General features: G+C 33.8%; 1 protein-coding gene across 1 annotated transcript in view; it reads left to right on the top strand.

Moving 5' to 3' along the window:
* The first annotated feature begins 745 nt into the window (after nt 1-745).
* The window catches only part of LOC102806067 (inositol 1,4,5-trisphosphate receptor-like), a 160623-nt gene continuing 135229 nt past the window's right edge, over nt 746-26139 (top strand). Inside the window, exons 1-3 of the mRNA XM_085497225.1 lie at nt 746-856; nt 975-1045; nt 3805-3920. Coding sequence (XP_085353351.1) covers nt 765-856; nt 975-1045; nt 3805-3920 — 279 coding nt within the window. The 5' untranslated portion in view covers nt 746-764. The remainder of the gene's footprint in view (nt 857-974; nt 1046-3804; nt 3921-26139) is intronic.

The following is a 26139-nucleotide window of genomic DNA, read 5'->3' as shown; positions in this document are numbered from 1 at the left end:
AACAGCTAGTTTTTTTTAATTATCAACAGTGCCTTCATTCATCGATATAGAAAAATATTTCGTTGTTGGTCCAGGAATGAACAAATGGGCAGCATAACGAATAGCGCCATCATCGATTAACAATGAAAAATCCTTCGTTGAGGGTGTAGTGAAAGAATAAAATCATTGTATATTGAAAATATTAGTACTTCTAACACTACATTTTAAAGGGAAGAAGAACTTTTGCTTCTTGTTGCAAATGTACATGCTTTAACGGCGCATTTGGGCGATGGGGGAAGTGACACTATATTCATCGGCGGGTCTTTGTATCGACTGCAGTTATTGGGCATTGTCAACCATGCCGTATATTTTATCCAATCAGCGTTACTGTTTTAAGTCCACTAAGAATATTAGTACGCGTCCGGTGTATGGATATATGAGAGGTGTCGTCCGTCTCCCACCTGCCCAGATAATCTTATGGATTCAGAAATCTTGAGAGCGGAAGTAGTATACGTTACTGTGTGATTCGCCTCAAATGATAAAAAAAACTGAAACTCTCTGCCGAATATACTAGTCTTTGCATTTGTAGTCTTTTTAAAAAATCACTGTGTTTGTTTTTCGCTGCCCTTCTGTGTGCATCGATCTTCGAGACGTCAACTACTGACTGCTGTACGACGACAACAGAAGCACCCAGCTTTCCTGTCTCCGTATTCGATCGTCGACATGGTCAGAGTTTGTTGATTGTTTTCATTTGAGCGGTGTGGATATTACTATTATTTTCCAACATGTCTGATATGTCATCGAGTTTTCTTCACATCGGAGATATCGTGTCTCTGTATGCGGAGGGAAGCGTCAACGGATTTATCAGCACTCTTGGGTAAATAAGGCGTTTATTTATTTTCATGTTAGCTTTTAATTTGTGTGTATTGACCCCCCCCCCCCCCATAACATTTGCCATTTCAATCGTGAACATTTCCTAATGTTTATCGTTTCAGTCTCGTTGATGACCGTTGCGTTGTCCAACCCGATGCTGGTGATCTGTCAAACCCGCCCAAGAAATTTCGAGGTGCGTCAATGAACACTACAGTGTTTATATAATTCCTTAGCTGTTTTGGTTGTTGTACACTATGGTTTATATCACTGCAGTTTGTACTCATAGTTATGCATCAACACACACACAACAATAAATGACATTTGTCAAATAAATCCAGTTTCATTATTGAAAATATTCTATTGAAATATTAATGTGGACAACTTTGAGTATTTTTTTTGGTTTGTTCAAATAATTTGATATTACATCGTGATTGATACAGAAGGGTATGATAAATATGTTGTTTTTATTTTTTCAACATGCTAACAAATACTCAAAGTCATCAACATTCCCTCTTTAAACTTCATATACTGTAAAATACTTTATTTTAGCTGGAATTAATTTTCGCTGAAACAATTTTTTTGGGTGTTTTGTATGGAATTTATTTTCACTGAAAAGTTGAATGTAAAATATAGGAAAAAAGGTTTGAAAGGAAGGTATATATGCTTGATTTTATATTCACTGAATCATTTCATTTAGCAAAAAATTAATTCCTAGCAAAATAAAGTATTTCACAGTACTACATATTAATTTGTGATCTATTGTTGCTGTTTTACAAAGGTAATTGCATTTAGTTGACCTATCTTTTATGCAAATTATATTATGCAATTAACTTGGGGAGCGCTGGACGGTAGGGTTATAGTCAAGGGGTTGCAAAGCCTTTCCATTAAATTATTTCCGAGAAATTAATATTATTTCTTTTATTAAATAGAAAAATTGAAGGTAGTTTAGCCTATGAACTTGCATATATTTTCATTAGGGACCATAGATTGTATATATAGTCTACAGTGTTACATGTATATCTCGTAAAAAATAAAATACTATATCATACATGCAAATGGTACAATGCCCGTTGTCAATGCATCTTATATACACATATATAACTATGGTTCCAGAGTTTTCTTACCTCATAATTCCGTGTTAACTAAAAAATGTGATCTACTTGTAGATAGTTTCAAAATTTCCAAAAATTAACATCAGCATCAGCTTATTATGCAAGGTTTCTATTTTTTATACTAATGTTTGTTCATTTTATAAAACTTAGCAAGCCTTTACTGATATCTTTAATACCCCTATAACCAATATACATGTACTCTATAGAGTTTATTAGAAGCGCATCTCCAATAGAAATAAAACCAAAAATCACATTTGTTGTATACCATATCATTAAAATTTTACTTTTACTTTTAACCATCAAAACATGTGCGCAACTAATGAAGCCAATGTTACATACACTGCTATCTTATTCCAAAGAACCAATACAATCTATTGATGGGTTACTGTAATTCCTCGGTTTTAAGAGATGTGTAAATGTCACACGGATCTTGTTAAATTTTAGTCCATGTGTCAGCTCTGGTCTACTTTTTCTCTCCAAAGTCATTTATGGCTGGCTTCAGCTGACGCATGGAAATCACATTTGGGGATTCCTTGGGATGTTAACTGTCAGCCAATGAGAGTACACTTTGTTGAATTGAAATTAATGGTCTCACTGAGCTCATTAGTAACTACAGGTACGGATTCCTTCTAACATTTGAACATGATTTCTGTACATATACATTAGAATGATAGATGGCATAAGATGTGAGCAATGGAGAAAAAGACTTATACCTACATGGTGGTAGACACATTATTTCAGGGGTCTAATTTGCATAATGACTAGTAAATTTTCGGCTTTTCCGCTTATGTCGCAAGTACCAATCACATTACAATGAAACTTGGTACATAGATGTCATAGGACAATGCACCTAGACCTGATAAGTTTTGGGTTAATATCTGTAGCATTATGATTTTCTAATTTGCATAATGATTAGTAAATTTTCGGCTTTGCTGCTGAGGTCTCAAGTACTAATCATCACATTATAAGGAAACTTGGTATATATGTCCTAGGACAATGCACAGACCTGATACGTTTTGGTTTAATATTTGTGCATATTAATTACCTAATTTGCATAATGAATGAATCAAATTTCAGTGAAACTTGGCACATGGACATTGAATTATATTTAGTCAGTTTTCAGCTTTTGCATCAATATCTCAAGTACTTACTATCTTTTATTCAATGAATCTTGGTACATAAATACACAAAGACAAAGCACCTAATTAGTTTTGGGTTTATATATAAAACATCCATAATAATTACCTAATTCGCATAAGAATTAACCACAACATTATATAGAAACTTGGTCCATTTGTGCCTTGGGCAATACACAGACCTAATTAGTTTGGGGTTGCAATCTATGCATAATAATTGCTTAATTTTCATAATAATTAGCCATTTTTTTTTTCAAAAAGCAATTATTGCATTTTAATAAGACTTGGTATATGGGAACAATGCACTAGTTTTGGATTGAAATTCGAACATACTAATTGCATAATCATCACATTTCATTCAAATTTGGTTTATAGTTGTTCTGGGTAATCCACTGATGTGATTAATTTAATAATGAAAAGCTTGCATATTTATTATCTAATTATTGTTAGCCAATTTCTGGTATCTCAAAAACTAAGATTTAAATTGAACTTGTGGTAGAGGTACTCTGGAATAAATTAGACTGAAAACCACAGATGAAAAATCAAATGTATTTTCTGTAAGTACCGATAATATTATAAACATGTTGTACATCTCAAATAGCCAAGCCAAGCTTCTTGTTTGGAAGGCTAATTCATTTTTAATATATCTCCAATAATCTCAGCACACGGGAGTTCTTTCTAAGCTTTCTTTGATTTTTTTTCAGATTGTCTTTTTAAGATATGTCCTATGAGCAGATATTCTGCACAGAAACAGTTTTGGAAAGCTGCTAAGCCAACTCTTACGAATGCAACCGACACAGTATTATTGAAAAAGCTGCATGTGAGTTGAAGATTGTTTCTTATCTGTAATCATTTTGTATGAACCATGTTGAATCTCTATCTAGACAACATTGATACTTGTATTCAGGAAAACCACATTTAGTGTATACACATAATGTATGACTAGTACAAGTAGATCCTAATTACTTTCAGAAGTGATTACCTCCTAATCTTGTAAAATCAAAGTAATCTCTTGTACCGTATCAATCTACATTAACTCTCTCACTGTAATTCATTTTTGTATCTTTCCTCATATTCCTCTATAACAAATATTGATCAAATTTTCATGAAATTCTGTGAGGAATTTTTAATATAATTACAGAATGATTTGCACCTACATGTTTAAGCGAGAGAAAATTCAATCTCTAGTGCAATATACCAGTTGTTGGATATTTAACTTTCCTCCTTGGCCTCACATGGAATAACAATTAGGAATAATATTTAGTGCCTGGTTGATGTCTACATAGCTTATGTATTTTCTTCTTAAAAGGAGCTGTCTATCAGAGTCTGCTTTTTAAGTAGGATTACCTATATTTTTAGATGAGTACTATTTCGTGCCAGGAAGAAGTAACAAATAAAATATTTGAATTCAGTGGCTAATTCTTTCGATTCACTGAATAGAGAAATTCATTGTGTACTATTGAGTGGAATTCATCTGTATTTAGAAAAATAGCTGTTCATAACTGGCAAACTGGTATACTTAAGTACTGTAGTGACATCATTGATGATGTCATACTTACAGGTATAAAATACTTGATGGACATATATTTTACCATCATGGTTTGCATACAAATTTTCTTCATTTTGCTAGACTTTTAGACCACTCGCTTTACATTGGCCAACCATAGTCTCTCTGTATTGTATAAATTGACCCATTATCTCATTAATGAGTACACCTGTAATTAAATATAATTATTATAAGTCGTGATTTTTTAAAAATTGTAGATCTGGACAGAGGTTGTTTTCATACTGTTTATGCAAAATGCTTGACTAGGTCACTGCACTATACTATAGAATGAACTATTTAAACCATTCAAATACCAATCTATTCCATTCCATTAAACCATAATGGCTTAACCATTCAAGCAGATACAGACTGAGATGACACAACTTCTCTATGAATTCGATTCCAGATTGCATCTTAGATGTTTCTTCAGTATTTAAGTGTCGATAAAGACCTACTTATACAACAGTATTTCCATCAGTTCCTATGTAACTAATGGTATTCCTGTCACTTCATTATGACTAACGATTTTACCGTCTCTTTTATTCTGACTAGTAATATTACAGGCATTTTTATTCTGATGGTTCTGCACTAGACAGTAATGCAGTGTCTGTGTATCAGAGAAAGTTCTGTGTCTTAGTCATAACCTTTATCTTATCTACTTTATACCATATCATAAAATTAGCCAAGTTGCTGTGATTTGAAAGTCATTTTACCTTTTGTTCTTATGAAGTGGGACTTTGTGACTTGCTGCTCAAGTTCCTTTGGATAAACCACAGACCTGTTTAATTTAGGGTTGAAATCTATTCATATTATTAACCCTATATTTGCATATTTTCTGACATCTCTATAACCACTTTTAAAGAAACTTGGTATATATGCTTTTGGATAACCCTAAAACTGTACATGTACAGTGTGGAATCAAATTTATCATAATATTTCTATAGTTAGTATAATTAACTTAGATTCTAGGATTTACATTGCTTGTTACAATTCACATATTGAAGAGCAAAGATTGGTACTAGTATATAAGTGACAGTCTTCAAATTTTTCATTAATCTATTTCTAATTGTTTTTCAATTATCTCCAGTACCCCTCAGCATGTGGGAATTCTTTATAAGCTTACTTTGAGAGTATGCAATTATTTTGTAAAAATGTATCATTTATTGGTGAGTTACTGTGATTGTCTCATTGTCATTTCCAAAGACTGGCAGTCATTTTTGTTATGACTGATATTATTATCAAGCCACAATACACACAATTGATACTTGATTGCATACCTTTTGTACAGATTATGAAAGATTCCCAGTGATATCACATCACATCATATCCAACCTACTTGTTACTTATTTTGATATTGGCATTTTTTGAATAGAATTGTGATTAGTGGCACTGTTTAACCTCTGAGTGATTGACATGATATCCCCTGTGAGTTTCTAACCATGTATCTATATTGTGCTTGCCTAGTGTCTCCAACTCTGCTAGTGTCAGATTACCAAGTATAGCTAACAGTAATGTCCGGAATCTTTATCTGTTGTTCCTGGCATGTATGTATAGTAATAATATTCATATTCAGTAAGGTCTCAAAAAATAAATAAAAAAGGAAATGAAAAGGTAATAGGAAATTCAACGAGTGGTCATTCAACTTGCTGTCCGTCATTTACAAGATTCTCACCCAAAAAACGAAAGAGGCGAAAATGATAGAATTGAAGATTTGATTCAGCAAGCATTGTTCCATGCACAGTGCTTAAAGTTAATTTACTGTTAATACAAATGGTGTATTGTATTTATTTGCTCATGGATATTTTAATTAATATTCAACGCATGTAATGACGATTTAATTATCATCTTAATGTATGTATTTGTCAAGAACCTTCATCAGAATCTGTAATAACTTAGTCATTAGAGAGTCTACCTTCTGTGGGGGAAGTTGGGGGTTTGGCAACTATTTCAATAGTTGAGGAAGAGCTCTATCTCCTTGTCAGCTACTCATTAAAGCTGTACAATGTTTGCCAAGGTGCAAGGTCTGATTTATAATCGCAGTCAATGTACAGTTATCTGTAGCAATTTACAATCTGCTTATAAATACAGCTGTAGTGATATCAGAGAGATGTGTGAATTCACGGAAACAAACGTATGACCGGAAAAGTGTGTCACATGACCAAGAGTATCTTATTACCTTGCCATACACATGTTGTCTTTGGTAATTCTTTTCTATCAATGTTTCTTAATCTGCATGTATATGCAGTGTGTTGTGTATTGCAGGCGGGAGGGAGGATTTGACAATTCTGAAAAAAATTATCACCATATATTCATTAGTGCTTATAACATGCTTGACACTTTTGTTGTTAAATTGAGCACTTTATTAAAGGTCATTATGATCTTTATGAGAAAGAATTTGTACCTGCGTCAATGCTTTATCAGATCTGGAAGTCGTATTATCTTAATAAAAAGTCATACAATGTCTGAAGTAGACATGTAAAGTTTTCTGTCTTTATGTTGTGTCTCTGGCAAGTAAACTGTTTTCACTCTTGAATACTGTCAGTAAATTGTGTTAATTTGAGGAACCTCTTGTGCACTTGTCAATGCTACAAAAATTTCACAGTATCCTTATGAAAGTGAAGTGGTCTATTTCATATGAGAGATAAGCAGACCATCCATTTTGTGACAGCAGGAAATTTGAGGCCTTCACATCACCACATTGCATGCTGCCGGAAATAAACCAACTTAAAGGCACTTTTCAGTTTCCAGATTAAATATGCAGCAAATAGACTTTTAGTATATTTTCAAATACAAAGTGCAACACAATGCGGACAACAGGGATTACCTGTAATCTCACATTGTTACCATAAATCGAGGACATCTTTTGTGGCCTTGTGATTCAAAACAATCTGTAGTTTGAAAAACATTGAAATGTTAAAGTCAATATCAACAGATAACATTCATTCATTTCTTAGTGGTTTTTTCAAACTCTGGTTTGAAGAATTATCACTAATAAAAAGTATGTAGTTTTAATCTTTCTCATAATAATACTAGATATATGTGGGTGTACGAGTAAAAGATCATTACAGTGCTTTGCCCAAGGATGGATTGAACTCTTTTCATTATTTATCAATGCAACTGGAGGGACATGTAAAAATTAAATTTATGTTTCACAGCTAATGGTATGAGTTTTGAACAGAAATGTCTTTTCAAATTAATTCAATTTATTTCCTAGATTAAAGAGATTGTAATAATATCCGAAAAAATAAATTACGAATGCCGACAGTGAAGATTACAAATGGCTTCATAGTACGTGCATGATTGTTGTTACTGATTTTAAAATGCTTCAACATTTACCTCTAATCATATATACCGGAAAATTGAGTGAATCATTTGCTCCCAGTCTACATTTGTATTTTCTGTTTATTTTGTTTGTATATGTTATGTTTTCTCTATATACCAGGGTATTGCTTTGTGTCTATTGCTGATTTTTTGCTTATTGCCATTTGCTCTCTTTCATTAAAGTATTGCTTATGTCAATACTCTGTAAGCACCAGTGACTTTTCTATGTAGTGGATCTTACCTAGGAGGTAAAAGACAGAAGGAGATACAAGTGGTTTAAGATCAAAGGTTTCATGATAATTTCTGCTGTTTACTCAGTAATTATAATGTTTGCTCCTTAATCTAACAGCAAACAACAAATTATCTACAGATAAGGCGAATTAACATATTACAATATAATTTGTCTCAAAACCGTGATGTACCCGGAAAGATGTACCCGGAAGTTATGCAATGTGGCTAATGAAAAAAAAAATCGAAAACAGTTTACTACTGTCTACTGCATGTGTGGAGTACTCCGAAGGGACATAATTTTAACACCATTACATAGATTGTAACGTATGCTATAATTTAAACCAACACATAAGTGGGCCAATTTGATGCAACCCTGCAAAAACAGCAGTTGAAATAACCTATAGAAACTCCATGGAAAAAACGAAAAAACAAGACAACTTACTGATAGATTTGCTAATTTTTAAAATTTCAAACATGAGTAAACTTGTCATAAAAATGGCATTCTTTCTAGAAGCATTGCACAAATAAAAATACAATTATTCTCGTAAAACACCACATAGCAACCGAGGGGGAAAAAAAGACCCACCCTTGGTTATGAAGACAGTGAACACTAGCTTCGGAAATGATGATGGGTGTCAACGGATGTTTAAACAGACAAGATTACCTCCATGATCTTACAGACCTCATCAGTCATGGTCATTTTAGGTAATTTGACGCATGGACGTAGAAATGAATGCATGCCCTCTGTTCAAAGGTCAAAGGTGAATTATTCCATCCTGTAGTCATAAGATTGCAAGTTGTATTCAGTTTTATACTTCCTACTATCCAAATAGCAAGATGCTACATAAACAAACAGTATGCAAAATATGTAACTACCAACTTATGTACAAGTAAGCACATTCCATCGATGTATAGGGATTGTGATGTATGTTACATCATGGCATCGGATATATTAGGGTTAGTGCTAACTGAATAGCGTCTGAAAGTCTGAAAACCTCTTAACTTACCAGTGACAGGAAGACATTTGTAAAACATTGCCAAGAATCAATAGCCACTTTGTTTACTCAGCTTGTTGCCAGAACTATACATCATTCAGTTGTGAATTTTTTGTCATGAACAGTAATTATTATGTAATAAAAAATTTGATATGATTTCCTGTGTAAATAGCTTCGTTATAATAACTTGATAGGGCATACCAAATTGCCTCTGTATACTGGTTCATTAAAACATGACTTAGATTAGTCATAAATACATGTATTATTAACATAAATGCATATGGTACTAATGATGCTGTTGTGTGAACAGTGGTGTATTCAGCTGGTAGTCAATAATATGCATTTTCCCTTTGGGCAACATATTGCCTGTGATAACAATAATTATGTATTCTATATAAATGGAACAAATTACTGATAATTATTTTTTGATTGAAAAATGCTTGTTATCATCAATAACTGAATTATCATGAATTATCACATTTTATTTATTTGAAACAGGAGAGATGAGATTAGAAGCATAACATTGTACTAGCATTCTCTCCCATGAGTGAATGATAATTGATATCACCATGGTTACATGATGAGACAATCATTGTGTAGATCTCTGTCTAATAACTGTCATCAATAGATGTACTTGTTCACATGGGATAAAAACTGATAATGTATTCACTTTGTGATACACAGACAATTGCTCTCTGCAGTAAAATGTCATTGCCATGGTGATGATCGTTGTATTCATTGATTGGCATCTTGGTTTCGACAGAATTAGCAAAATAATGTATCGCTATCATTCATTCATAAATGATCCTTTATTGCATGGTAATGACAATCAACTTGAAAAAACAACAACAGTATCACATATGAGCTGAATTACGACACACTATACATGTATAAGGCATTCACATGAAATAGAACAATATGGGGTCAACAAAATTAGCACATGTAAGGTGCGTGCAGTGATATATTTGGATTTGGTGATATTTCAGCAATCGCAGTGGATTTGAATGTCATCGAATATTCTATTCTACGTTGCTAAAGCATGTACCACTCTACCGATATTTATATGGGCTCTGCACGAGCTGCTGTAGAACGCTGGTCAAAGACCCGGTAAAAACAGCTAAAAAGTCGAGAAAACAGCACAACTAAGAGACAATCATGAACAACCAAATTGCTATATGTTGTACATGTAGGGGTAATCTAGTTACAGTGTTCAGTAGAATGAACAACTAGTCCAAAGACGTTTTTTTTAGTGTTTTCAATTGTTGTTTTCACCAGTACATGTAGGGGTAATCTAGTTACAGTGTTCAGTAGAATGAACAACTAGTCCAAAGACATTTTTTTTAGTGTTTTCAATCGTTGTTTTCACCAGTTGTGGTTTGCTAGGTGGTAAAAATGTCTGGATGCTCGCTCTTAATAATTGTTCTATTCTCAACACTCCACTGTTTCATTATTTTGGACTATACATGTGATGAATAAATAATTCATGATATTTTCTTCTAAGTTGACGTTAGCAGACACTTGTGATTACTGCCTAAGTAGCATCAATCCTTACATATGACTTGGATTGATACAAAACTGTGATGGTAATCATCTGTGTCTGATGATGTCAACCTTAGAGATAATATGGAATTATATATGATGAGTTTATGATTCATACTTGCTTGTACATTGTATAGACTGGACCATTGCATGTACATTGTATGGACTGGACCATTGCATGTACATTGTATGGACTGCACCATTGCATGTACATTGTATGGACTGGACCATTGCATGTACATTGTATGGATTGGACCATTGCATGTACTTATTATGGACTGGACCATTGCATGTACATTGTATGGACTGGACCATTGCATGTACATTGTATGGACTGGACCATTGCATGTACATTGTATGGACTGGACCATTGCATGTACATTGTATGGACTGGACCATTGCATGTACATTGTATGGACTGGACCATTGCATGTACATTGTATGGACTGGACCATTGCATGTCCTGTTGGTGCTTTGAGCTGGCCATTGTGAGACCCGCACACAAGGCATTCTGTGTTCTGTACAAAGTGACATGTCCTATTGGTGGATTGAGCTGCCGGTTGTGAGACCTGCACACAAGGCATTCCGTGTTCTATACGAACTGACTTGTCCCATTGTAAGGTTGAGCTGGCTGTTGTGAGACCTGCACACATGGTATTTCATGTTCTGTACAAACTGACATGTCTAGTTGGCACGTTGAGCTGGCCATAGTGAGACCTATATGTCTATTTACATCACCCAACATACTGCTAAATAGCTTTTAGACATAGTAATTGAATACAGTTTATAATGGTTTATAATAGATAGTCTATTCTACATTTTGTATTCATTATATTTTGTTCTTTGAGCATATTTTTATGAGTCACAATATACCATACGGTTGGCTTCTCATGAATATTTAATATTGTAATATTAGTAGTAATCACAACATATATTATACATGTACAATGTAGCCATTGTTATGGAAATTAAAGTTTGCTTGATTTACGATAATAAAAAACAGAGATATTACTTTTCACCCTAATATAATACATCAATACACTGAGAGACGTTCAAACAAACCAGGCTGCGCAGCCACAGTGTAATAATTGTAATTAATACTTGATGGGAAATTCCTATTCTATTACAGAGAGTTAAATAATTAATTTAAAGAAAACTCATCACGAGTTAAATTTTCAAAAAATGTATGATCATCAATTGGAATATAAATTACAATGCTACAGTAGTCCCAGGGATTGACTGCTTTCTCTTTATATACTGAGAATTTCTTTATTCCATAATATAGTGTGCATGTAGTCTATACACCAATATGCAAACTTGTATATGTGGTATTAGTTAATTCCATATCAACTGTTCTGTTGTTGTCAATTGTTTGGTTCAATGCCCTGCCCCCTTTTATGACTGTGTGAACTGGAGGAATGTTAAAGAGGACTGATTAGAGGTCTTATTGCTGAAGACTATTCAACCTCTGTATAGACATTACACTGGTGCAATCTTTTAAAAGGCCTTGTAATCCGTGTAGAATACCTGTATACATGTACAGTTCGGTCTGAGTGTACTTTCACATTAAGCTAGCTTTCAGATGGCTGGCTTACAATGTTTCAAAACCGCCATACACATGTGTATATTTAAATTGTAAAAAGTTATCTTTCTAAATATATTGGTAACATACCACAAAGAATAGGTTGGAATTATTGATAGCAATGTTACTCATTTTAAAAGTTCTATGAAAAAGCAAAATTAGCTGATATCTAGCTAGGAAGTTAACTTGTGCCCGACTGTACTGTATATGATAACACTAACAGTATAGTAAAATATTATGTGTATGCCTGTACATGCTTTAAATTCAGGTCAGTCAACCGTACTGACATCATTTTATTAATTGAATTCCAATGATCATTATTTGGCAGGTAATTTTCATCATTAAGATCTGAGTTCCAAAACCGATCACTGGTAGCATAGTGGTTGTTGCATCAGACTCATGATCAGTAGACCCACGTTCAAATCTTACCTCAGGTTGAACACCGAAAAGGGTCAACCCCTACCCTGTGTGAGTATGTCACAGACTCAATGAAAAGGCCAATTCTACTGGCCGAGATTCATTCACTAATGAATGTGACTTTGGGGGAATCTTGGTTAAGATCCACAAGTGCTTGTGTTCGACCGAGCCTTTGTGACACCAGTATAGTGCATTAAAATTGTCATTTTACTGAGAGATGGCCACGTAGTCCCAAACATGAATATGGCTTCTGTGGCAAAAATGCACTATGTGTCGGCATTAGCACTGGCAAAGTTGCAACTTTCACATACAAAAAAAAAGGAGAGACAACAGTGACATTCAATGTCCAGAACTATCATTGGGCACAGTTCCACTTTTAGTTGTTTCACTGGGAAATGTTTGAAACTCCAAGCTCAAGTCTGTTATATATTTAGATACTATAATTCTATCTGTATCAAGAATATTGTGTTCTTATATTTCATTTCATATTTCATTCATCACAAGTGTATGCTAACCTATCTAGAAAGTATTTTGGGAATATATATTTCTACAGTACGATGTAGTTGGCAGTGGAACTATTGCAGAAATAACACACAATAAAAATATGTCATTGCATGTACAGTGGTGATATACATGTACAAGTTAATGCATGTGACAGGAATTTTAATAACATGTGTTATGAATAAAACTACTAAGGTGTAAAACAAACAGATTATTAATTTATTAAACTAATATTATAAAAATTATACATTTGCCTCAAACTAAAATAAAATTTAGCATTCCAACAGTCTTATTTGTGCTTGCTCTTGTTATATCCCGGCACAAATTGTGGGCTCGCGTCTGTTCCTCCATCCTTGCAAAGACGCATCAGAAGCAGTACTGCAGATAGAGACATTAACATAGTGTTATTTTGAAGACATTACGCACTATATACATGTACATGTATTATCAATATAATTATTTAATGACCATATACAAGTGTATAGTCATGTGACCTCATTAAATATGCATAACTATCATACATGTAACCAGAGCACTACTGCAGATAGAGACATTCAATCAGTGTTTTATTGAAGACATTGGACACCAGATGTAATCAATATGATATATAGTCATGTGACCTTATTAAAAATGCATAAATATCATATCTAGAGCACTATTACAGATAGACATTCAACCAATGCTTTTTTGAAGACATTGCACACTAGATCTGATCAACAAATTTATTGACCATCTGTGGTCATGTGACGTCATTAAATATGCATAAATATCATATCTAGAGCACTATTACAGATAGACATTTAACCAATGCTTTTTTGAAGACATTGCACACTAGATCTGATCAACAAATTTATTGACCATATGTGGTCATGTGACCTCATTAAATATGCATAAATGTCATATCTAGAGCACTATTACAGATAGACATTTAACCAATGCTTTTTTGAAGACATTGCACACTAGATCTGATCAACAAATTTATTGACCAAATGTGGTCATGTGACCTCATTAAATATGCATAAATATCATATCTAGAGCACTATTACAGATAGACATTTAACCAATGCTTTTTTGAAGACATTGCACACTAGATCTGATCAACAAATTCAGTGACCATATGTAGTCATGTGACCTCATTAAATATGCATAAATATCATATCTAGAGCACTATTACAGATAGACATTTAACCAATGCTTTTTTGAAGACATTGCACACTAGATCTGATCAACAAATTTATTGACCATATGTGGTCATGTGACCTCATTAAATATGCATAAATATCATATCTAGAGCACTATTACAGATATACATTTAACCAATGCTTTTTTGAAGACATTGCACACTAGATCTGATCAACAAATTCAGTGACCATATGTAGTCATGTGACCTCATTAAATATGCATAAATATCATATCTAGAGCACTATTACAGATAGACATTTAACCAATGCTTTTTTGAAGACATTGCACACTAGATCTGATCAACAAATTCAGTGACCATATGTAGTCATGTGACATCATTTTAAAATTATCATATCTGGAACTATTGCAGATAGAGACATTCAATCAGTGCTAGGAGATATGCCATCTCTGATGTCTTTCTAGTTTTAATATTTCTTAAACTATAAATCTAAAAAAAGAAATATTCGAATATATTTTGCGTTGGAATAGAACATTTATAAAGAGTAGAATTAGAACCCACTTTATTTGAGAACATTGTTTTTCTTTCATTTATAACATTTTCAATCAACTTGTGACCCCAGAATAAAAGTATAATGTTAATACAAATATTTTTATTTATAATTGTGTTAGTACATGCATGTGTAAATATTTGAGTTATTTGCTGGTGCCAGTAGACGCCTTCAGTGTTTAACTATCACTGTGTATGCATTAAGTATACCATGTATTAAGTGTGATATGTATACTGTTATTTTGGTGGTTTATTTGTCTATATGTATGTATGTATGTATGTAAACTGATATTTTAATGATACAGCTAGTATTAATTAATAGTATTAGTCATGTTACTCACATGAGTTTTATCAGGCAGTATACAATGTTGCCCAGCCTAGTTTTGGAGAACACAAAATGCCTTGTGTGTCGGTTTTAGAGCATCAGTGTCTATTGGGAAACAACAAATGAATTCACTCGCACACCATAGGCCATACATCTGTAGTAATAACTTTATTGTTATCGAATCTCTGTTGAGATATAGATAAAATTACAATAAAGAATAAAATCATGATGTGTGTGGGGGGGGGGGGGGTCTGTTACAACATTGTTTGATTCCAATCAAAGTATTTTTGTAAACACATGTATAAGAATTTTGGGATAGATTTAGTGTGTCATTTGAATGTGATGTCACATTATATCATTCTCCATCTGAACATACTTTGTCAAGTAGATTTAGGTTCAAACTGTCAATTATCGCTAAACATTACCACAGAACAATTTCTTTTGAAAGCGTGGCATGTTCTGTCATATTTACTTGCTGACACTTCTTGCTGAATAACAATGGTGTTTTGACTAATTAGTCATTTAAAATTTTATTGGTACCACTTGTTTGAATTATCAGTTATAGATCTGATAATAACAAAAACTGTATACTGAATATAATCTTAAGCTTTTTTACATTGTAGCCTTATGTAGCCATGAAGTGGATACTTTGTATGTTTGGCGTTGAATATACAGCACTGATTTTAAGTTAAATTTAGAAAGATAAATGTCAACCAAATGTGCTTACATCCCTGCTGACATCAGTGGAGAAATCTGAGTGTCATGGAAGTGCAGATTTATTTGAATTCCAAATGTCTGGGGGATTATAATGTCATTAATAACAATAAAATGATGAGCACACAACAACTTGTAATTTAAATTTAATTAAGCAAATCCCCTGGTGACCAACTGCTGCTAGTGTTGCACCACATCACAGTTTATCAGCTGTCTGTGGCCATGGTAATTCATGCATCTGATATATAACTACATTTATTTATTTGTACTTTATTTAGACCGTGTATTATAAGTGTTTACTTTTCTCATAACATTGCTGACAATGATCATCTCATCATAGATCATTACTGGTATAATACTTTATGTAAATTATGAATATGCATATTTATATGTAAATTATGGATATCATATTTGTATGTAAATCATGAATATGCATATTTGTATATAAATTATGGATATCATATTTGTATGTAAATCATGAATATGCATATTTGTATGTAAATTATGGATATCATATTTGTATGTAAATCATGAATATGCATATTTGTATGTAAATTATGGATATCATATTTGTATGTAAATTATGGATATCATATTTGTATGTAAATCATGAATATGTATATTTGTATGTAAAATATGGATATGTATATTTGTATGTAAATTATGAATATGCATATTTGTATGTAAATTATGGATATCATATTTGTATGTAAATTATGGATATCATATTTGTATGTAAATCATGAATATGCATATTTGTATATAAATTATGGATATATTTGTATGTAAATTATGAATATGCATATTTGTATGTAAATTATGGATATCATATTTGTATATAAATTATGAATATCATATTTGTAAATCATGAATATGCATATTTGTATATAAATTATGCATATCATATCTGTATGTAAAATATGGATATCATATTTGTATGTAAATTATGCATATTTGTATGTAAATTATGAATATGCATATTTGTATATAAATTATGAATATCATAATTGTATGTAAATCATGAATATGCATATTTGTATGTAAATTATGAATATGCATATTTGTATGTATAATATGGATATCATATTTGTATATAAATTATGCATATTTGTATGTAAATTATGAATATCATATTTGTATATAAATTATGAATATCATATTTGTATATACATTATGAATATGCATATTTGTATGTAAAATATGAATATCATATTTATGTGTAACTCATGAATATGCATATTTGTATGTAAATCATGGATATGTTTAAATGTATGTACATTATGAATATCATATTTGCTCTATTAGAAGTGCATTTCCAATAGAAATGAATATTAATACAGTATTAGGGGTTTAAAACCAGTGAATTGAGATATTATTGCATATATTCAACGCGTGCATTTTATTATGAGCTTCTTGGTGTCTTTGCTTTGCCTGCCTTATAGTGTATTCCTTTAACTAGGCTAATTGCTCAGTACATGTATGTATATGATAAGCATTAGTGTTCTTTATCATGTATTTACTATCTGACAGTGGAATTTTTTTTTCAATAACCTCAAAAAAAAAAAATCATCAAAATTAAATATCACTCGCAATAAATAGGTTATTTATCTTTTGAATTAATAACTTCAGAAAAACCAGCACACTGTAAGATGTAACATTTTGTGGTTGGAATTCAATCCTACAATATGAATATTAAATGCTGTTGATTTGAGGCGACCCTGCTTGTAAATTGTAATTGTGACTTTTGAATAATCCTGCCAAATCTTTTGAATTTTTGTCTTAAAAATTTGGGATCACTTTTTCATGTAATACTATTTATGAAACAGATGTATATGTATAATTTACCATTGGCTGCAGTTCTAGATCAAAAAAATTATACAATTCTTTGTGTTAAAAGATTTCAGTGGATATAAATTCACTGTTAAATATTGTCTGATTTTCCTTCATTGCAATTCACATCAAGTTACAGGTGGCTGATTTATAATTGTGACTTTTAGTTTTATTTTCAAAACTGGATGCTGAAGGCAAAAAATGAATATTGTTCATCCAACAGGATGTTGGTAAAATCAAATCCTGGTGAAAATTAGAGATTTTTAAGTATATTTTGCTTTCATAATCATTTTTATCAAATACAGTCCTTTGTACATTTGCATTTTCCCCACTTTTTTTAGTTTCTTTGTTAATGTTGCAACAAACAGACAAAATTTATTATACTGGTCTTGATCAACAATTTTGTGAAAATGTGAGACTTGAAATTTGAATTGAGGTCATAGCCAGCTTTGACTGTGAGTGTAGGTAGTTTAAAATAATGTTCTATTTATCAAGACTATGCATGGTTTGATATTAAGATTTTGATTCATGTATTTATTTATACTCATCAATTCTCTGTGCATTGTGTTTATCTCCCACGTAAATGAAACAAGATGCTTTAGGCATTTTACCGTGTATGCAAGTACTAACTTAATGAATTAGAAATAAAGGTTCTTTCTACCTCAGTACATTTAAATGCCAGTAAAAACTATTAACTGTTGCTTGAGATCACGGTCCTGCTTCAATTAAGGTAACTTTATTTTAAAATTATAAACATTTTGTCCATTAGACAAACATCAGAAAGGTTGGTAGCAGCAAATCTAAAGGGTAAAACCAACCTGTCTTAGTCTAACTTGGCTGACAGTTCTGTTGGTAGGTGCAATCCTATTGCTTTGATGAATTCTGCAATGATAGGAAGAGCCATCATTGTATGTTTATTTTAATACTTTCATTTGTAGGTGGTGGTAGAAATACAATGAGGAGATCTGATCTGTTTTAATAAAAAATAAAACATATTATTATACATCTGTCACCATTAACGCCATAGGTTACAGCGTGCCGTTATTTTGCGGGGTATTTTCATCCTACCATATTAGGAAATGCGAATTCCAAATATGGAATTGTTACGCCCGTAAGCGTCCTCCAATAATAAAAACAAACATGGCTGCCACCAGAATTTAACCGGACTTCATACAAAGAAGTTCGCTGATTCTGTTCTAAACTTTTTAGATTTTGGCATTCCCATGATGTATCTTTGGTAGGAAAAGATGTATAATAATAAGGTTATTACGAAAATACTTCAAAGTATGCACTCAGACAGTACGCTGTCGCATCGACCTCCGCTGCGCGTCGGTCAATACTGCCGCTGTACTGTCTTCGTGCATACTTTGAGGTATCTTCGTAATAACCTCATATTACTATCTGGGGTGGAATTATTAGCATAATCTTTGTTATGTGCATGAAATTAAAACCCAGAAAATATTCAAATTAAACAATAGAATGTAAATTAAAAACATCCATGCAACGTCACCCCCACTAAAATGAAGTGAAGCTTTCCACAGTGGTTTGTTGAAAAGAAAGTCTTTATTGTGTTATTGAAGTGTGTTTGTCAGTAATAATTTAGTTGAATTTTTAATTTAAAATTAGCAATGAATATACATGTAGCAGATGATCAATTAGGGTGTGGTCAAAGCAAGTCCCTTTAAAATATAATAATATTGCTTTCATATTATAATAATAAATGAATGCTAATATTCTGTGAGGTGTATTGACTTAGAGGCGACTTGTAAGTGTGTCATACTGTGAGGGAGAGAGGAAAGGGAGAGAGATGTAGAGGGAGGGGGAGGGAGATGTAGAGGGAGAGGGAGGGAGATGTAGAGGGAGGGGGAGGGAGATGTAGAGGGAGAGGGAGGGGAGATGTAGAGAGAGGGGAGAGGGAGAGGGAGGGGAGATGTAGAGGGAAGGGAGGAAGATGTAGAGGGAGGGAGGGAGGGGAGTTGGAGGGAGGGGAAGGGGAGGAAGATGTAGAGGGAGGGGAGGGAGATGTAGAGGGAGGGAGGAAGATGTAGAGGGAGGGGAGGGAGATGTAGAGGGAAGGGAGGGAGGGAGATGTAGAGGGAGGGAGGGAGATGTAGAGGGAGGGGAGGGAGATGTAGAGGGAAGGGCTGGAGATGTAGAGGGAGGGGAGGGAGATGTAGAGGGAAGGGAGGAAGGCAGAGAATTGTTAGTGTTGGCATTATAACTAAGCCGATTTAAAACAAATAAAATATTATTGAATACAAAAAAAATACACCTGTTCAAAGCTCAATATATCATTAGTGTTTACATTTCCTATGTCTATTCATAAAGTGTTGGGGGTTGGGTTATTTACATGTAATGTATGGTGACTTAGAGGCGACTTGTAAGTGTGTCATACTGTGAGGGAGAGAGGAAAGGGAGAGAGATGTAGAGGGAGGGGGAGGGAGATGTAGAGGGAGAGGGAGGGAGATGTAGAGGGAGGGGGAGGGAGATGTAGAGGGAGAGGGAGGGGAGATGTAGAGAGAGGGGAGAGGGAGAGGGAGGGGAGATGTAGAGGGAAGGGAGGAAGATGTAGAGGGAGGGAGGGAGGGGAGTTGGAGGGAGGGGAAGGGGAGGAAGATGTAGAGGGAGGGGAGGGAGATGTAGAGGGAGGGAGGAAGATGTAGAGGGAGGGGAGGGAGATGTAGAGGGAAGGGAGGGAGGGAGATGTAGAGGGAGGGAGGGAGATGTAGAGGGAGGGGAGGGAGATGTAGAGGGAAGGGCTGGAGATGTAGAGGGAGGGGAGGGAGATGTAGAGGGAAGGGAGGAAGGCAGAGAATTGTTAGTGTTGGCATTATAACTAAGCCGATTTAAAACAAATAAAATATTATTGAATACAAAAAAAATACACCTGTTCAAAGCTCAATATATCATTAGTGTTTACATTTCCTATGTCTATTCATAAAGTGTTGGGGGTTGGGTTATTTACATGTAATGTATGGTGTCTGTTCCATTTACACTGGTGGGCATATAAAAGACCATAAAAACTATACTACTGGGTCATGCCCTGATGAACACTAAAACGTATACATATGTAGAGTACATGTATATCAAAGGAGTGCTTGTCTGCAATGAAGTATAACGTTTATGACCACCCTTCTTTCAACCTGACACAAAAGTTTACAAAGTTATTCCACAACCTTGTGACCTTAGTAACAGTCCCATTTGCAAGTTTTTGTACTGGATTTTACCACTTGTCGTTTAGTAAAACTATGTGAAATATTTTCATGGTTGACTGATTTTCTTCTCTGCAGGCTTGTGAAATGTCACCTTTGTTGCGTATATCATAATTTATGTATTTTGCTAAAAACACTCTCAGTTTTGTCTGATTTATAAAAACTAAATAATTTGGACAATTTTGGGAGCTGTAAAAAAAGTTTCCCTATTCCTTATAGAAGGTTTTTTTTTGCTTCTCAGTAGTTCAATTGTTTTTTGGGCATCATAAAAAAAATGGTTCATATAAACGTAAAAACATTACATATTTCCTAATGCAAAACAAAATTGGAAATTTTTAATATAATGTGGTCAAATGTTCATCACAAAACTGGGAAAATAGGGGAAAAGCATCTCAAATATCTCTGGAAAATCTCTTGTAAATGAAAACAACTTTATGCTTTGTGGATGCTATAAAATACATAAATTTTGAATTTAGATTTGAAATATATCATATTTGATAATATCTCACTGATGTTGATTACAGTTCAGCCTTTTGACCATATTTGTAGTCATATTCAGTCATATCCAGTCATATAATACAATATCTCACAGATGTTTATGACGATTCAACCTTTTAAACTCCATTAGTTAGTCATATCTATTTATATTCTATCTTTGAGATACCCTCTGGTATTTTTTTAATTTTCATAAATTAACTCCTCCGCAGCAGAATTTGTCATTTGTATATGTTTGTTGGTTGCTGGTGATCCTTAAAAGTTGCAATAATGAATACTATAAATTTGTAGTGTATCTGATTGGGTGTATGATAGTTGGATAACATTAAACCTTATCACTAAATTTCTTTGACTCAGAACTACCATATGACTTTATGTTGTTACTATAAAAAAATCCAGTAAAAATTATGATCACCTAACTACAAAAAAAAATGTGCAAAGACCTACATGTATGAAAATGGTGACTTTTGAGCCATTCACGATCGGCTTCTATGGTAAAAATGTTATGTCATATTATGAATTATTATACATCTGTCACTGTAATGCAATAAGTTACAGCGGGCCGTAATTTTGTGGTATTTTACGGGGTATTTTCATCCTACCATATACGGAAATGCGAATTTCAAATATGGAATGACTACGTGCGTAAGTGTCCTCTTATAATATTAAACAAACATGGCTGCCACCAGGGATTAACCGGACTCCACCCAAAGAAATTCGCTGATTCTGTTCTAAACTTTTTGGATTTTGGTTTCCTATGATGTATCCTTGAAACAAAAAGATGTATAAAATAAGGTTATGAGTAGAATACCTTAAAGTATGCACTCAGACAGTACGCAGCATATCGACCTCCACTGCGCGTTGTTCGATACTCCAGCTGTACTGTCTTCGTGCATACTTTGAGGTATTCTCGTAATAACATCATATTATGTTTAGTATTATCAAACTTCTGTCAAATACAGAAATCCTCAGTTACTAAAGCAGATTCACTGCAGAGGCAATGATTTGGTCCAAAATTTGGCAAATAGTTCCATCATTTATTCAATAAAAATTGAACAGTTCCTACTCAAAACTTGTCTTCTTAAGGGGGAACTGTGTCTACAAGTGCATGTGTATGTGATATGGAACTGGCCTTAAATTTAAGAGTTTGGGGAGTCACATTTGGCGCTACTGTAAACAAGTTGGCAATGTTTTAAACCATGCACAAAATGTGGGGTATAGAAAATATGCATGTGTCGAGTAAAGCTGTTTATTCACTGTTTTTGCTCTTAGACTAGTAAAAGCACATCTTCAATATAAGTGCAAATTTACCCAAGATTGAATTTGTTAGTTTTCGTCCTGGTACAGTTCGAAAACATTGACTTGTGGTTTGGCTTCTGTTTGTGTCTATTTTGGGATCAAGGATTAGTTTCTACTATATTTGTAGTTTTCTTTGGTGTGTGTATGTCTGCATCTGTATCTTGAACATGCCTGGGCCAAACACATTCAAAAATCACACACATACTTCATACATCTTGGGGAAGCATATGTACATCCTGCCAATTTTGTGCTTAAAATTTAACAAAATACGTCATTTCTACCATTCTGACACCAGGTCTTGGTCATGTATGGATGTATTTTGTTCAAACTAGGTACACATGTAAGACTTTGATGAATGTTCAAACAGTTTGTCACAAATTCCAGATGGCTGTTTTTTTTTTAATTTCGCTGATGTCATCTCATTGGGGGTGGAGGGGTGGACTATATTTAAATATCATATCACGTAATATATTATACCTGTTAGCCTCATTTTAGGCTTCTGTGCTTGAGCAGATGTTATAATTAATCTAAAATTGCTGCTTCACTTGTTTACATTTTCTCAGAGGATCGCCTCTGAACAGGATGTGAACAGGTTGAACAACTGTAACATATTCTCCATAATTTTATTTGTTTGTCTGACTGTAGTCGCTGCATTGTGTTCATAGCCAGCACTGATTACATACATTCTATTTATTTCATCATGGTAATTTTATAACTTGTGTATCCTACATTAATTTATTTGTTTCCCCAGCAATGTTTTGTTATGTTGTTGTGTTTTATTTTGATATGATTAGCCCCCCCCCCCCTCCCGGTGCAGTATGGTTGTTTGTTTTTGTTTGTGTGTGTGTGTGCGTGCGTGCATGTTATGTGTAAACATCATGGCTTCTGGAATGTCAGACAGTTGCCCATACCTAGTTTATACCTACAAAAATAATGCTTGTGACAGTTATTTTGGAACAGATTATAGAATATAAATACATACAAACCATTAGATTATGTGATTAAACAGCTACTAGGTCAACAATTCTTGCTTTGGGTGATAAATTGACCATGACTGGGGGCAGTATTTCTATCATACCCTATCAACTTGTTTCCTAGTAAATGGCCATGAATTAGAAGCTTGAGATATGGTTTCATTTAAACATTTGTTTCATGATAATATTATTAGTCCCTGTTTTAATGAATCTGTATCTCAGAGAATACTTTGACCGGTTTCCTTCAAACCTTGCACTCAACACCTAGTTAGTCCCCATTCGGACGTAGTCCGAAAACGGAGACTTATGTTTTGCCTTGTGTGCGTCCGTCCGTCCGTGCGTGCGTCTGTCTGTCCGTCCGTGATCACCTGTATCTCGAACATGCATGGACCGATTAAGTTCAAACTTCACTCATACATCACACATTATATGGGACATATGCACATGCATTTTTTTCATGATCCGATTAACGATAGCCGAATAGCGGCCATTTTAAGGCCGAAAATGCATCAAAATCGCACATTTTCACCATTCCGGACCCGGATCTCAGTTATGCATGGACGGATTTTGTTCAAATTTGGTACATACATTAAACATAATAGGACCTTGATGCACGTCATTTTTTTTTTTGGATCGGGTTTGAAATGGCCGACTGGCGGCCATTTTATTTTAAAGAATTCAGTTCTGGATCCGTATCTGAGACATGCTTGGATTGATTGAGTTCAAACTTCACACACACAAGGTACATCATGTCACAAATATGTATGTGCATTTTTTTCATGATCTCATTAACGATAGCCAAATGGCGGCCGCTTTAAGGCCGAAAATGCATTGAAATCGCACATTTTCACCATTCCGGACCCGGATCTCAGTTATGCATGGACGGATTTCGTTCAAATTTGGTACATACATTAAACATAATAGGACCTTGATGCACGTCTTTTTTTTTTTCGGATCAAGTTCGAAATGGCCGACTGGCGGCCATTTTGTTTTAAAGAATTCAGTTCTGGATCCGTATCCAAGGCATGTCTGGATTGATCGAGTTCAAACTTCACACACACAAGGTACATCATGTCACAAATATGTATGTGCATTTGTTTCATGATCTCATTAACGATAGCCAAATGGGGGCCGCTTTAAGGCCGAAAATGCATTGAAATCGCACATTTTCACTATTCCGGACCCGGATCTCAGTTATGCATGGACGGATTTCGTTCAAATTTGGTACATACATTAAACATAATAGGACCTTGATGCACGTCATTTTTTTTTTCCGGATCAAGTTCGAAATGGCTGAATGGCGGCCATTTTGTTAAAGAATTCAGTTCTGGATCCGTATCCGAGACATGTCTGGATTGATCAAGTTCAAACTTCACACACACATGGTACATTATGTCACAAATAGATATGTGTATTTGTTTCATGATCCGCTTAACAATAGCTGAATGATGGCCATTTTAAGGCCGAAAATGCATCAAAATCACGTATTTTCACAATTCCGGAACCGGATCTCAGTCATGCATGGATAGATTTTGTTCAGATTTAGTACAATGTGTTGTACATATGCAGGTGCATTTCGGTCATGATCTGCTTTGAATGTATATGTCGCTCAAATATGAACGTAACGGGGACGTGTCATTGACAATGACTTGTTCTAGTATAGATATGCAGATTCCATGATTTTGTGATTAGTTAAAGATGGCCAAAAAGTAGCCATATAAAATGTGAAAAACACACTCAAATGAGGCATTTTGACATAGGCATAATCTGGGCATGTATTGGCCGATTTATTTCAAACTCGGAAGGATTAATCATTATGGGTAGTTAGTGCATGTCATGGCTATTTAGTTTCTGACAAACTATTTTATATGTATCTCAAGCTTTGAGTAATTCACTTCAAACTTTATACCTATTAACTAGGTTTAGAATTTCAGCTCATTCACTTCCAATTGAAAAGTTGAAATATCAAGAAATACCTCCAGAAGTAAGAATTTGTACACTATGTGATCTAGGGGCTGTTGGAAACTCATGCATTCATGGACTGAAAATATTGAAATTAAGAATAGTCGCATACAATTTCTAAATATGGTTTCAGTTTATGATGAAAAAATTCAAGAATTATCTAAGGATAACTTGCTTAAAAAATTATTTACCTCAAATGATAGTTTCATTGTTAACAGTCTCGGAAAATTTGTTCATCAAATTATTATGTCTAACAATATCTAAATTCTATTTTTGTTTCTTATTACATGTACTACTAATATTTTATATTTCTTTGCTTACTTATTGTTTTATTTGTTATTGATGTTTGTTACTTGTTGTTGTTGTATGTTTATTGACCATAGATAATGTAATTCAATGCATTATC

The sequence above is a fragment of the Saccoglossus kowalevskii genome, chromosome 3, assembly GCF_978046115.1.
Source record: "Saccoglossus kowalevskii chromosome 3, keSacKowa6.1, whole genome shotgun sequence".
In the NCBI taxonomy this organism is placed as follows: Eukaryota; Metazoa; Hemichordata; class Enteropneusta; family Harrimaniidae; genus Saccoglossus; species Saccoglossus kowalevskii.
This window is presented reverse-complemented; position numbering and strand designations above follow the sequence as displayed.